The sequence below is a fragment of the Drosophila biarmipes genome, chromosome 2L, assembly GCF_025231255.1.
Source record: "Drosophila biarmipes strain raj3 chromosome 2L, RU_DBia_V1.1, whole genome shotgun sequence".
Taxonomy (NCBI): Eukaryota; Metazoa; Arthropoda; class Insecta; order Diptera; family Drosophilidae; genus Drosophila; species Drosophila biarmipes.
In genome coordinates, this window is record NC_066612.1 from 7108183 (window position 1) to 7122078 (window position 13896).

At 45.6% G+C, this 13896-nt stretch overlaps 6 protein-coding genes across 6 annotated transcripts in view; 3 read left to right on the forward strand and 3 right to left on the reverse strand.

Annotated features, from left to right (window-relative positions):
• Positions 1 to 4: 4 nt before the first annotated feature.
• On the forward strand, positions 5 to 2280 carry LOC108027847 (solute carrier family 17 member 9). The gene is made up of 4 exons (XM_017099439.3): positions 5 to 71; positions 276 to 575; positions 640 to 1027; positions 1081 to 2280. The coding sequence occupies exons 2-4, from the start codon at positions 502 to 504 to the stop codon at positions 1942 to 1944; spliced, it is 1326 nt and encodes a 441-aa protein (XP_016954928.1). The 5' UTR covers positions 5 to 71; positions 276 to 501; the 3' UTR covers positions 1945 to 2280.
• LOC108027846 (elongator complex protein 3) lies at positions 2281 to 4292 on the reverse strand. Its single transcript, XM_017099438.2, has 5 exons — positions 4191 to 4292; positions 3888 to 4129; positions 3678 to 3831; positions 2913 to 3624; positions 2281 to 2856 (listed from the first exon to the last, which is right to left on the reverse strand). Exons 1-5 carry the CDS (start codon positions 4210 to 4212, stop codon positions 2337 to 2339), a joined length of 1650 nt encoding a protein of 549 aa, XP_016954927.1. The 5' UTR covers positions 4213 to 4292; the 3' UTR covers positions 2281 to 2336.
• Positions 4293 to 4766: 474 nt separating this feature from the next.
• On the forward strand, positions 4767 to 6555 carry LOC108027914 (uncharacterized). Its single transcript, XM_017099535.3, has 2 exons — positions 4767 to 4952; positions 5029 to 6555. Exons 1-2 carry the CDS (start codon positions 4818 to 4820, stop codon positions 6349 to 6351), a joined length of 1458 nt encoding a protein of 485 aa, XP_016955024.1. The 5' UTR covers positions 4767 to 4817; the 3' UTR covers positions 6352 to 6555.
• LOC108027915 (protein FAM32A-like) lies at positions 6433 to 7087 on the reverse strand. Its single transcript, XM_017099538.3, has one exon. The coding sequence runs from the start codon at positions 6924 to 6926 to the stop codon at positions 6570 to 6572; it is 357 nt and encodes a 118-aa protein (XP_016955027.1). The 5' UTR covers positions 6927 to 7087; the 3' UTR covers positions 6433 to 6569.
• A 668-nt stretch (positions 7088 to 7755) lies between these two features.
• LOC108027804 (uncharacterized) overlaps positions 7756 to 13896 on the forward strand; it is a 48030-nt gene continuing 41889 nt past the window's right edge. The window contains exons 1-2 of the mRNA XM_044094085.2: positions 7756 to 8028; positions 9941 to 10270. The gene's annotated coding sequence lies outside the window, so the exon portion shown is untranslated. The remainder of the gene's footprint in view (positions 8029 to 9940; positions 10271 to 13896) is intronic.
• LOC108027810 (uncharacterized) lies at positions 11416 to 11866 on the reverse strand. The gene is made up of 3 exons (XM_017099388.3): positions 11826 to 11866; positions 11616 to 11765; positions 11416 to 11561 (listed from the first exon to the last, which is right to left on the reverse strand). The coding sequence occupies exons 1-3, from the start codon at positions 11851 to 11853 to the stop codon at positions 11488 to 11490; spliced, it is 252 nt and encodes an 83-aa protein (XP_016954877.1). The 5' UTR covers positions 11854 to 11866; the 3' UTR covers positions 11416 to 11487.

A 13896-nucleotide genomic window follows, 5' to 3' on the forward strand; every position in this document is an offset into this window, starting at 1 on the left:
ACTATATTCGGGCATACTGTTTTGTGCACCCTACACCGGGGCCTATGGGTATTATCTATCCTCGAAAAAAAGTAACTATACGCATTTTATTTTAATATAAAATATGGAAGTATTTTTTCAAGTGAGAAATTCGAGTTAATAAACTATGGTCATTACCTATAAATCAAAAAATATTTTCATCTATTAAATTTAAATAATAATTTTAAATTATTGTTAATATCTATATGTAATGTATCATTTTTTTTGTGTGCGTAAAAATTCTTAAATTAAAAAAGTAGCGCACATGCAAGTCGAGTCGGCCGGACTATGCTCTGAGATCCAGCGGCTGCTGGAAAAACAGCCACGTAAAAACATAATCGCGCAAATACTTTGTGTTCTGGGACAAACCAAACCGAATGAAAGTAAACAAAGGCCATTAGAACATGCCACAACGGCAAGCAACGCAGCAGTTGGAGTTGGTATGTGACGTGAAGCAGGAGCAATAGATCCGGACCCCATTTTATGACCATGGACGAAAAGCTAAAGTACTCGCTGCTGCGTGGGGAGCTGGTGGACACGCAGAGCATATGGACCAGGTGGGAATCCCTGCATGCATCCCCCTAATCCTATCACTAAGTACTCCCCTTCGACTCTCGGCAGGCACGAGAAACGCGTGTGGTTCATCACCCTGATAACGGGCACCTGCATGCTCTACTCCACCCGCACCACCATGCCACTTCTTGTGCCGGCCGTGGCATCCGCCCAGAAGTGGAGCAAAACCGACTCCGGCACCGTGCTGAGCTCCTTCTTCTGGGGCTACACGCTCACACAGGTTGTGGGCGGCTATTTCAGCGACCGCTTTGGAGGTCAGCGTGTCATCCTGTTCGCCGCAGTCGGCTGGTCGCTCATCACATTCCTGATGCCCACTATTATCTGGTCGGCGGGCTCAATCAAGAGCTATGCCATTCCCTTCATCGTGGCCATTCGCATTTTGAACGGCGCCCTCCAGGGCGTCCACTTTCCCAGCATGATCAGCTTGACAAGTCAGGTGGGTAGTCATCATAGTTCTTCCCACATAAGCTGCAATCTTATCCATTGCAGAATCTGTGCCCCAATGAGAGGAGCAGCTTCTTTGGCCTGCTCACAGCCGGCTCCGCCTTGGGCACTCTCTTAACAGGAATCATGGGATCCTTTCTGCTGGATTACTTCGGCTGGTCGTACGTCTTCCGGGTGATTGGTCTGATGGGCATTGCCTGGGCGCTGGTGCTGCGCTACTACGCAATGGCCGGTGAACGCAATCGGATCATAAACATAGCCACGCCCTCGCGACTGTGCGCCAACAAGAGTCCTGCCGAGGCGACGGCCGTGCCCTGGCTGCGCTACTTCAGTCGCCTGTCCTTCTGGGCTTGTGTGCTGACCCACGCCTGCGAGATGAACTGCTTCTTTGTGCTGCTCTCATGGCTGCCCACCTACTTTCACGACGGCTTTCCGCACGCCAAGGGCTGGGTGGTCAACATGATACCGTGGCTGGCCTTGCCGCCGTGCACTCTGTTCGCCAAGTACTTGACCACCAGGTTGCTCGCCCGCGAGTGGCATACGACGACGGTGCGCAAGTTCATCCAGAGCTGCTGCTTTGCCGCACAGAACTTGGCTCTGTTCGTGATGAGCCGCACCTCTGACTTCCACACGGCCCTCATCTGCATGACCATCATTATTGCCGGCACGGGCTTCCACAACAACGCGGTGACGGTGAATCCCCAGGATCTGGCTCCTTTGCACTCGGGCAGCGTCTTTGGTCTGATGAACACAGTGGGCGCGATACCTGGCTTCCTCGGTGTCTATCTGGCCGGACACATTCTGGAGCTCACGCAGAGTTGGCCGATGGTGTTCAGCGCGGCGGCTGGCATTAATCTGGTCGGATGGATCATATTCATGGTCTTCGGCTCGGCGGAAGCCATTGTCTAACATTCTCTCGCACACTTTCCTCAGCAGAAATTAACTTATTTATTTATGTGTGTGTATATTAGAGTGGGTAGATTTATGTTGATGCATTGGATTTTAAACTTATATTTCTTTTTATTTTCAAATATAAAGTGACGAACAAGAACTTTTTTTGTGAGATGTTAAAGCCAAAAATATGTAGTATCATGGATACTTTAAGACTTTGATCTTAAGCGAATAAATCAATCCACTCTATATATATTATTGTATATACTTAAGACCGTAGTTTTAGGTAGCGAAATCTTACTGCTCCTAGCGTGATAAATACAAATGTTAAATCCATCAAGCTACACCAACATAGTCATTGAATTTTAAATTTATTTAAGGCCATTAGGAATCTGCATTGTAATTCCCAATTAGGCTATGCTCTTGGACATGTAGGGCCCGTCCAGTTCGTATCCCAGCTTGCGATAGTAGTTCCTGGTGCCCACTCCCGATATGACCGCCAATTTGGTGCTGCCATGCTCCTCGCGAGAAATTCGCTCCGCCTCCTCCATGAGCAACATACCGAAGCCCTGGTGCTGGAACTTGGTGGGATCACGGGCGTTAACCGGCACCACTGAGCCATATACGTGCAGTTCGCGCACAATGGAGCACGCGCCCTTCAACTCCGGTCGGAAGGTGTCTGGGGAGCACTTACGCAGCCTAAGAAGACCCACGAGAATGTCCTGCTCGGGATCTTCGTAGGAGAGGAACGTTTCCCAGCCGCCGTTGGCCACATAGTCCCTGCGAATTAACTCGATCTCGTATGGACGCACCTTGTTGTGGATCTCCTGAATGCCAACCTCGCGCGTCCTAACATCGCGGCAAGTGGTCCCGAGATCCTTCATGCGGGCCAGAGCCAACTCGCGGAGATTGCCGTGCTCCACGCCGGAACTGGATGAGATAAACATGTCAGGTTTGATAAAATGACTCCATCATATCTAACTTACCTAACAAGAGGCATGGGAATGTCGCGCTGCACGCGGTAGACTCGTGTCCAAGGTGGTACAAGGGCCAGGATCTTGGCCACCAGGTCAACCAGCATCGATGGTGGGTAGGACTTATACCGCCCGGTCTTCCACAGCTCATAGAGTCCTGTGCCACGAATGACGAGTGTGGGATAGATCTTCAGGCCGTCGGAGCGGAAGGCGGGGTTCTCAAAGTACTCGATGAACTGCTCTATGTCGCGCTCAAAGTCCACGTTCGGAAGATCGGGCATCATGTGCGTCACGATCTTGTAGCCGGCATCTTTGCCCAGCTGGAAGCTCTCGCACACCGCCCGCACGGTGTGTCCTCGATTCGTGTCCCTGGCCACGTCCTCGTAAACGGATTGCACGCCAATCTCCAACCGGGTGCAGCCGTAGTTTAGCATGTCTGAAATGTGCCGCTTAAGGCAGTAGTCCGGACGCGTCTCTATGGTGATGCCAATGCACTTGGTGCGCGACTTCTCTGAGTAGCGAACGGCCTCCGCCACATTGGCACTGCTGTGACCGGAAAGGGCATCGTGCAGGTTCCGGATGAAGTAGTCGCGGTACTCCTCGGGCAGGCACATAAACGTTCCGCCCATCACGATGAACTCCACCTTGTCCACGCTGTGACCCAGCTGCTTCAGCTGTTCGACGCGGTGGCGCGTCTGCAGGAAGGGATCGTATCGAGCCCGGACTGCAATGTAATTTGTTTGGTATATATTGTTTGGGTAAAACACAGCAACTTACTGGCTCGCATCGAGGTGGGCTCATAGCCCGTGTACGACTGCGTGGAGTACTCGAAGTCGCTGTCTGGTCCACCGGGGCAATAGACACAGATGTTGCCCGTCATGTTGATGTGTGGACAGCGATGCGGCTTGCACATGACGGCCACCACGGCAATCTGGAGTAAAGGGAGAGGATAAGGGAGGCTGTTTAAAAATATATAACACGACTTACTCCACTTGCTGTGCGAATGGGCTTGGCCCTCAGCTTGGGAAGCAGGATCTTCTTGGCGTCCTGCGGCACGGCTGCAATGATGTCCACCAGGCGCGGTGAGCTGTCCAGTCCGTACTTGGAGGACACCAGGGACTTCATCCTGTTGAGGTTCACATCCTTCTTGGCCTCGTGCGCCCGCAGCAGCTCCTGGATGATCTCCCCGATAACAAGCACCTGTCGCTCCTCGCGGCTCAGCCCGACACCTGTAATGAAGGGATCGGTTAGCAGATGTTTGATATATTTGATTTTCATTGTCCAACTTGCCCAGCTTCTTTTTTGGCTTCATTTTCCGGATGAATTTCACATAAATTGCACGTGTGACGGTATCGCAGCTGTTTTGTTTTGGTTATCGACCGATAGTCCCTAGGGATGGTCCTTAGTCGATGACAAAAGTTTGGTTACAGGTGTGGTCTCATTAATACACAAAAAGTGCTTGTTTCAGGGGTGGAACATGAAATGTTAATAAGATTATCTTTATTTATATCATGTTTTTATTGATAAAACAAAGGAGCTGCTTATCAGGACGAATAGATGATACATATTAAACTGGGAAACCTTTTTAGTAATTCGATAACCTGTTGGCTGTTAAATTCTTTAATCAAAGTAAAGAGTTATTTTTCTTAAATGCTCCGGTAGTGCTTTAGAAGTATTCTATTCTAATTCGGTTTCTAAAAATTGTTGTATATTTTCTTGATTATTTTACTGTATAATTAATATTTGAATACAACTTTCAGTTATGTTATTTATTTTTAAACTTAAATAGTATCGATAACTTGCTGCCAAACATCGATGCTACCGATGTTTTGAGCCCATCGATGACATCCTTGTGGCCATCGATGTTTCTCCACCTCTATTTTGTTTTCGCACAGTTTCTCGGGAGATCAGGATAAAATGACTAGCTGCGTGCCAGCGCAGCAGCAAAAGGACCAGGAGAAGTTGCTCAAGGAGCTGACCAGCAGCAGCGACGAGATGGACGATCCGGACCGTAGCCCACATCAGCTGGTGGAGCCGACGTTCTCTTTTTCGGTGTGTATACAATATGGAACAAGCCTCTTTCTTGCAGTCCGATGAACTGACTGTCTGCTGCCTTTCCAATTCGCAGAATAGCAACACCTGCTGGGTGTGCAACGGCTACTATGGGCCCAACTTCGGCGAGCCGTTGTGCGGCGCCTGCCACGCCTTTCTGTACAACGCCCAGCGGGCAGAGGAGCTGCTGACGGAGCTCTCAGACGACGAGGACTCTGGCAACGACGAGCCGCCGTTCAAGGACAAACAAGAGGACGAGGAGACCGAGAACGATGTGGATATTATGGGCTTTGAGGATCTCGAGGATCCGGAGCCGCCAGCCGATCCACTGCTACCAGTGGAGCAGGAACAGGATGAACAGGAGCCAGACCTGCCAGAGGACGATCTGCCCCAGCTGGCGGCCGAGCCGGCGGCACCACGACGCGAGTCTCCGGAGCGCGACTTTGAGCAAGAACGGGCTGTCAATCCCTTCCTGCTGCCGATCAAGCGTCCTCGGGCCATGGGTCCATTGGCGCTGCCCCACTATGTGCACGAGTTGGCCGATGGAAGGGCGAGAGCCCATGAATACAACGCCGCCGGTGGAAGCGGGGCAAGTGGCAGCAGTAGGAACATTGTCAACATGATACCCGTCGAGGTGATGCTGAAGATATTCGCCTATCTGGACGACATGTCGCTTTGGATGGCCAGTGAGGTATGCAAGCAATGGCACGACATCGTCGGCAAGAACACGGCTCAGAGCATGTGGAAGGCGTATATCAAGCAGCGCTGGCCGCTGTTCGACAGCTTGGCGGACAACCCCAACTGGTATCGGTTGTACGGGGCCCTGATGTCCTCCTGCTTCTGCCGCACCTGCCTGATCGAGATGGGTGGTCGGGGTGAGGAGGAGGAGCAGGCGGTTCACCAGCCGGGCGAACGGGAGCCGGGCAACGTGATTCGAAACAACTTCCTGCGCGGCGAGGCGAATTTGCTGAACAGCTACGACACCGAGGGCATATCGGCCATACCGCTGGACAGGCAAAACAACTACTGGCAGGCCACGATCCTGGGGCCACCGGGCAGCCCCTACGAGGGTGGCAAGTTCTTTCTGTTCATCTACTTCCCGGAACGCTATCCGATGACACCGCCGACGGTGCGTTTCCTCACCAAGATCCTGCATCCGAATGTGTCGCGGCATGGCGACGTCGGCATTGACATTTTCCAGAAGCAAAACTGGTCGCTGGCGCTGAACGTGGCCAAGGTGCTGCTGTCGGTGCAGAGCTTGCTGACCGATCCGTACACCGATGTCTGCATGGAGCCGGAAGTGGGATACATCTATGAACACGAGCGCGAACGCTTCGAGCAATTGGTGCGCTCCTGGACCTGGAAGTACGCCATGTTCGAGCTGATCGCCCCGCTCTAGGAGCTCCGAAGCCCGCCGAGGAGACTGGACTGAAAGTTGGAAACTACCCCTCTTTACGTTGTAACTACATATGTCTGTGTATTTAGCTTAGTTGTGCCATCCGGATCGTTTATTTTGGCCACCCTCTCACATTTCCCTTTCACGCCCCAGGTCACAACATAGTCGAAATTACTTAACCTAATAATAAATGTATGCTTTAAGTTACGACTGGTGTCGCCTCACTTCGTCCAGGAGACCTTGGGGATGTCGAAGTGCTCGGTCAGCGTGTCCAGGTGCTCGTTGAACTTCTCCACGCGCTCCTTGTGCGTGGTTTGTGCCTTGTCCATGATGCGCTTGTTGCGCATCTTCTCCTGCTGCTTCTTGCTGGCCAGTTCCGCCTTGGTGAGCTTGCGTTCATACCCACTGGCGCCGGATGAGGAGGTGGCGCCCGTCTCCGCCACATGCTGCTCCACATACGCCTTCTGCAGCTCCTTCTCCTTGTCCTTGCTCTTGTGCTTCTTCTTCTTTTTCTTGAGATCCGAGTCGTTCTTCAGCTTGAGCTTTCCCTTGGCCACGCATGCGTACTCGTCGGACATGGTTTTGATGATACCTTTGGCCTTAAAAGTGCTATTGTGTTGAAACGTTTAAGATTTCCTTGTTTTTGTTTACACCTTTGTGACCTAGAGGCGGCACTCCCCCAGTAAACATGTTCTAAACATCGATTGCGACTATCGATATTTTCTTACTTTCAAGTATGACATTTTCGATAACACTTTATGGGGATATTTTTGAAACTGTAGTTATAAGTTAAAAGGTTTTTTCTATTTTTGTAGACGTCGCTGACAATAAATGTTAGGTGTATAAAATTAATAAAATTGTTTCGGTTTTCTCCACCAAACGACTCTTTTTAAAAGTGCTATCAAATTAAAAAAAGATCACAGTAAACTGAAAAAATTGACTATTATCTTATTTTTCATTATATCGATAAAAAAGTGAATATATATATTTTTTAAGAACCTAGTATATATAAGACCAAAATTATAATTCTAACTTGAGAGTCGGACCACAGAATTTGTCGAAATATGAGTGTAGATTTTATTAAAGTTTCATCCAAGAAGAAAAATCAAAAAAGTCAATATCTCCTAGAACAAAAAATAAAATCCAAAATATTAAGAAAAGCCTAATTTTTCATGGTTCTTGATATTATTGATAATGCTGTTCATTCTATTAAAATACCCTGAAGTGTAATATTTCTCTTAAGTCTCCTGATTTACTCTTCCGCCTCTCTTTCGGCTCTCTTACGCCACCCACGCCGAGGTCCGTGCGGAAAGCTCGTGGAAAACCACGGCTGTGCTCGCGAACTTGTTAGCATTCCGCCAGCATTTCGCATTCGGGTTCAGTTCTAATCCAACGGGCGACGGAACAACATACCGTGTGTGCTGTGTTCGCTGGAGGCGCGTGTGTAAATATTTAAAATTAAAAAACATATTCATAAATGGCCCAGGCCGAAACACTGCGAGAAAATCCAGCAGCGAAGTGTGATTTCGAATGAGTGGTTTCAAAGTGACCAGTGCGGGCCGAAGTCGTGATTTTGTGGCCATACACAGAGAAAAATTATAATAATAAATCACAACAAATGCATTTGAAATATAGAAGTTAAAAAGTTAAAAAAAGGAGAAAAAAGTTGAAAGTGCGAAGGTGAAAATTCTGCTCACTCTCTTCTCTGGCTCTCTCTCTCTCTCACTCTCTTTGTGGCGGAAACTAACGGTTTAGGCAATAAGTACCGTAAAAGCTCGCTCCTTTCGCACATGCGTGTGCGTGTGTCGGTGTGAGTGCCTGCCTGAGTCGGTGTGCGTGCGCTAGTGTGTTAGTGTGCTAGCATCCTGTGGCAAGTTCTTCACTCAAGGATAACAGTCGTAAAAGCACAACAATGTGATGGGCAATATCAGAAAATATCATCATCATCATCGTCACCATCATTACTGTTCTCCTGGCGGGGAAAAGCATTATGAATGTGTGTTTGTGTGTGTGTGTGTCTCGCAGGTTCTCTCGCCTCACAAACCTTAATGTCCTTCTTTGTCACTTAGTTTTATGCGACAGTCGCCAATGCGAGGGCATTTGCATGCGATTTACGATTCCCGCAGCCTCCGAAACGGGCAATCCCACGGGTTAGGTCTGCTGCGGTTCCCCCTCCGCAACACACTCCCCCCCCCCTATAAAACACACACTCACTCGTAGCCAAGGGCATGTAACAGGTAACCCAACGCAATTGACACCTGTCTCGCCCTGCATTTCCGGCGCTCTCCCGCTCTCCGAGCCTCCTTTGTGGAAGGTCCTGCAACACTCGTTCCGTCAACAACAACAGTTGCCACAAAGAGCCTTTTCAATGTCACGAAATGATGTTGGCTCCGAAGTCAAACGCAAAGGGTGCCAAGGATATTTACGATCGAGAGGGGAGTCGGATAAATATTTTGCACAAAATCTTACAAATAGGAAGTATTAAATGCAAATATGCAAATATATAAATGTAAAAAATCCTAAATAAAATAAAATAAATAATATAACCAGAAATGAAATATAATCGAAACAAAAACAGTTTTGGCTTAGGGTAAAGTCTTACTACAGCCATATCTATAAAGTCTTGGTATAACTTATATTATAACTATGGCAAAAAATATTTATTTTTTAATAAATAAAATTAGTTAAAGTCCCCTATAAATCTTAAGAATTACCAGATTTGTTTAATAGTAAACTTTAATCTATCTTTTGGCTAGGGATTCTTTGACTGCACAACTAATCTTGCAATTGATATCGCACAGCTTGCCAAGTATTTGCTGAGATAGCATTTAAAAATTAATAAAAACTCTCTGTGTTTTTAGGGTCACCATTCACATTCTTAAATTAGAAATGGTCAACTTTGGGCAGCAGCACATGTTGCTCTAGAGTTTGTGCTGTTTGTATAAATCCCTTTTTTGGACACCCAAAGTTAAATGGCAGAGGAGAGACCGGGACATTGGGGTGCGGAAAAGTGACCAACTTTTTCATTACAGTTGCACATCAAGCTGAAGTTTGTCGTATGCTGGCTGACCTTTATGCAAAATAGGTCCTGTCGCAGGGCCAGGACCCCGGACAACCCCCTGACACCCCCAATGCATTCGTGCATTATTAAGCGCCAGCTTTTGTATTATTCACAGCACACACACACATGATGGCTGTGTAATAAAAATTGATTCATTATTCATGCAGAGGCTTCACTGTGGTCAGCCAGCAGTTTTTCCTGCTGTTCTTATTGAAATGCCATTAGCGAAACTCGTGCGATTGCCAATGCGCCGACGCGGCGTATACGCAATCTGGCATTGAGATAATATTTATTCGCATGGTGGGCATGGAAATGGGAATGGGCATGGGCCTGGGCCTGGGCATTTGGCCAGGTATTCAGAGATTGGCATTAATATTGGCGGAACAATGCTGGCCATAATCGTTACGGATGCAGATAGGCGGAAGCCATAGTGCCAGGTAGTTTAGCCTAATTAGAAGAGAGCGGGGGGGCAGGTGAGACAAAGGCCAAGAAGATTGCCCTGTGGTGATGCGTGATTTTTCCCAACAACAGCGAATAACGAAAATTACACAAAACGCGAGAAAAGAATGCACATTGGCAACATTTCGTGGTCGTTTTCAGCGAGTTGATTCCGTTTTTGTTTGTGTCTGTTTGCCTTGCCGGAGCACGCGTGTGTCTGCGTTACCTTGGACAAGAATAAACCATCCAAACATCCTGCAGCATCCAAGCATCCAAGCAGCCGCGCATCCAAAGGATCCGAGCATCCATCTACTCGCCCATTGTGCTTGTTCTTGGCTCTCCTCCTCGGCGCGGCCTCACGTTCATCCTCATCTTTTGTGAATCCTTGGCGCAGCAGATTCTAGTTGGTGGCCTACTCTGAAGGTGAGTGTGCAAACATTTGTGTTTTTCCTCCATTTCGGTTTTTCCCTCACCAAATCGATTATTCCCTAACTGAGCTCCAACTTAAATGAGCCATAAAAATCGCCTGGAAACCCAAATGAAAAATGCATGCATGGGGAGACCAAAATCAAACGCATAATTAATCTTTGAATCTACAACGCCCACATCGAAAAATGTATTCGTTATTCCTCAGAGATGAATAGTTTTATTTGCTTGCTTATTTGCCACATAAAAGCAGCTAAATCAATTTGGCAGTCATCACATCGATTTTTTATGATAATGTTTACCATGAGGCGAGAAACGATAATAATCAAAAGCATTTAATTTACAATATGGCAAACTCTATATGCTTTGCTTGATTTACTCAAACACATTTTTCTGGTCTAATTGATAATTGCTTTTCAGCATAATCTTGATAATAAACTGTGGGAGCAAGGATTAGTTACTCATGGCAATTTGCTTATAAAATTCAGTATGGTATAATCCTTGAATTCCATTTTTTCACTTTTTCAACTACATTTTCCAACTTTGCCTACTATTTGCATAGCATATATATCCATTTGGCTGAAAGGAAACAGCGCATAAAGCGATGAAGAAGGCAAGCCACGTCCAAACAGTGGAAAATGTCAATAAACTTGTGTCACGTCGGGTTTTTCTACGATATACGTGGATAAACGACCGTCAAAAGCTGAGATTGACACAGCCAACCTCCCCTGACACGCCCCTAAAAATGGGCACTCCCCAGACGGGGCGTGGCATAATGGGCGTGCAGCGGGAACAGTTTTGTTATAATTAGACAAGAGTGACCGGCTATTAAAGTAAACTAGTTACTGGCTAATGGTCCTGGTGTTGCCTACTTTTGTGCGCTCTGCGGAGGGGAAACTGGGCGGATACGTGATTTATTTTTGAACAATGTTTTCTAATTACTACCAATCGATTGTTTATAAATGGAGCAACTTCTAATTTTAGCTTCGTGGATTTGTAGAATAGGGAAAATTACAAAGACGTGGAAAACCCGTTCTGGGGAGGTAAAACAGGGCGGATACGTGATTTATTTCAAATAATGTTTTATGTAAATGGAGATACTTTCTATTTTAGCTTTGTGGATTTATAGAATAGGGAAAATGTTTAAGGACTTCACTTTAAATATATTTTTTGTAAATAAAGAAATAAAAATATAATCTATAAACATAAACTTATCACGATGTATCAATATTTTCGCACACTGGAACTTGGTGCTTGGTACACTTGCTGCGAGAAACGGGCTTCAGAGCTAAAAAAAAATGTTTGAAATGATTGTTAGATACAAATCACGATCGATATTTACCAGATAAGCGTTTCGACTTCCGATAACAGTTGATGGCCTGCAAAACGCACGGATGGCGCACGGTGTAAAAGCAATGGCCATTCCTGCTGGCACATCCGGGGTTATCTCTCGTGGGACAGGGTCTATCGCAATGCTCCCCAGCAACAGAAGCTTTTATGTGTGAAAATATATTTTTGTGAAATAATATTACCCAGTATTCTGTTATTTTACCCAGTATCAGCAGCCAGAGGAGCTTCATCTTCTGCACTGTATTAGATACTCCAATGGACTGAGTTATGACTGTGAAATTGGCATAACTAATTCCGTGAAAAATACTATAACAAATGAAATTTATTTAAATATTGCTTCCCTTAACAATATACATTTTCCTATTGAATGCTAGTCCATGGGTAATAAACAAGCAGATGGCTCAAAAGATGTCCTCTTCATAATTCATGGCAAACATTACGTTGCGACTACTACAAATCATGGCGAATAAAAGTTCTCCCGACCCCCGAAACATTTTTATGGCAACCATCTTTGCCAACAGCTCGTAAAACAAGAGCAACAGTCCGCAGTGCCTTACTCTCATAATTTATTTTGCATACACACTCAGACTTATTCGAGCAAAAAAATAAAAACAAGAAAATAAGGATACGCTCCTCGCAAGCACACATAAACGAGCATTGAAGGGGAAAAATTCAATTTCAGAGGATATTTTCGGGCACCACAAGTCCATTCTGTGCAAAAAAGCAGCAAAGCAGTGAGAAAAATAAGCGATAAATAGTTTTCCTTTTTTAAAAACTAAAAAGTAGTTAGGGACGGGAAAAAATAAATCAATATAGGGAAATAATATTTTACTGCTCAGATCCGTGATAATTTGACAACTATTTTGATGGCATGAAGAGCGTTATTTTTGCTGTCAGAAGAGTTTAGCAAAATATTTGATTTATGGCGTTGGAATAAACAAGTTATTGATGGACATTCACTTTAGAGGAGTATAAATTGTGGTCATTAAAAGGCAAAAAAATTTACTATTTGAAAAAAAATAGTTAACTATAGACGTTAATTGAATTATTTCTTTTGGGAAATTCATAAATTGTTTTTATAAAGTTATAATATCTGTGTATTTTTTTAAACCCATCTTTGTTTTAGATTTGCAAAAACTATTTGTTATTACAATTCCTCAAGTTATTTATTCGAACAGCATTGCTTAATATTTCATAAACATTATGTGCTTTTATAAAGCCCAGAAATTAAATTTCCTGGTTTTGTTTTTTGTGGGTCGAGGCCCTTTTTCAGACGTGAACCCAGGACAGCGCGTGAAAAGTAATGAATAAATAAAGTTTGGCTGTAGTTCGCCATTTGAGATGTTAAAGATTTTCCTTGCAGCCAACTTGGAAACGGATACTGTTCAAAGTATGAAGGTGCGGGGGCCTGTGCGTTTGCATATTTTAAGCTGCTCCTTGGCACCTTTTACATTTTATATGCCGTGCGGCGGTTGAATTTGAGTTTTGGGCCCGTCGACTGGCCCTCCTCGATTTTTTAGCGTTCTCTGCGCCGACTTTTATTTCAGTTTCCGTTTATGTACACATTTGTAGCCCGGCCAACAGCTACAGCCACAGCCACAGCCACATCACCTTCACCTTTTGCACACACCGAGAGGTCACCATTCCCTGCCAATTTATAAATGCTGTATGTACATGTGTTTTCACAAGGCTTTAACTCCGGCCCCACCCCACTTGGCCACAGAAAACAGAGAGAAGGCATGTAAAAAAGTGTAATATTCACTTTTTTATGCTGAGCCTGGCACTTCTCGCATGCGACTAAAAACCAGCTGCGGTCTCTGCAGAACCTACATTTCTCCTACATTTCCCCGGCATTTCTCGGAACTTTTTCGTACCCATGGTCAAGTTTCGGTTGGGCAAACAAAGAAAAGCCCGATTTCTTTGCCAGTCCTTGCCGAATCGGAACTTTTGTGGCGTGTTTTCTTTTTCTGCGTTTTGGTTCTTGGATTTGGGTTAATGATCACCATATACATTTCCCAGGCCCTTCTGACCTTTGATAAGCCAACGCTAATTTTAAGGAATAACTTGCAAATGATGTGCGTGCGGGCTAAAATTAAATCCGCTGCTAATACACCAGCTACACACACCGACTTTAATTAGTTTCAGTCGAATGCGTTAAACACGACCAGCAAATTAATTTCTGTTTCGCGGATTAGCTAAAGCACCTCTTATCGGGATGATTTGCGAGTGGTTAGAGATGCCAAATTTGATTTATGTTACCGAAATAATTTGGG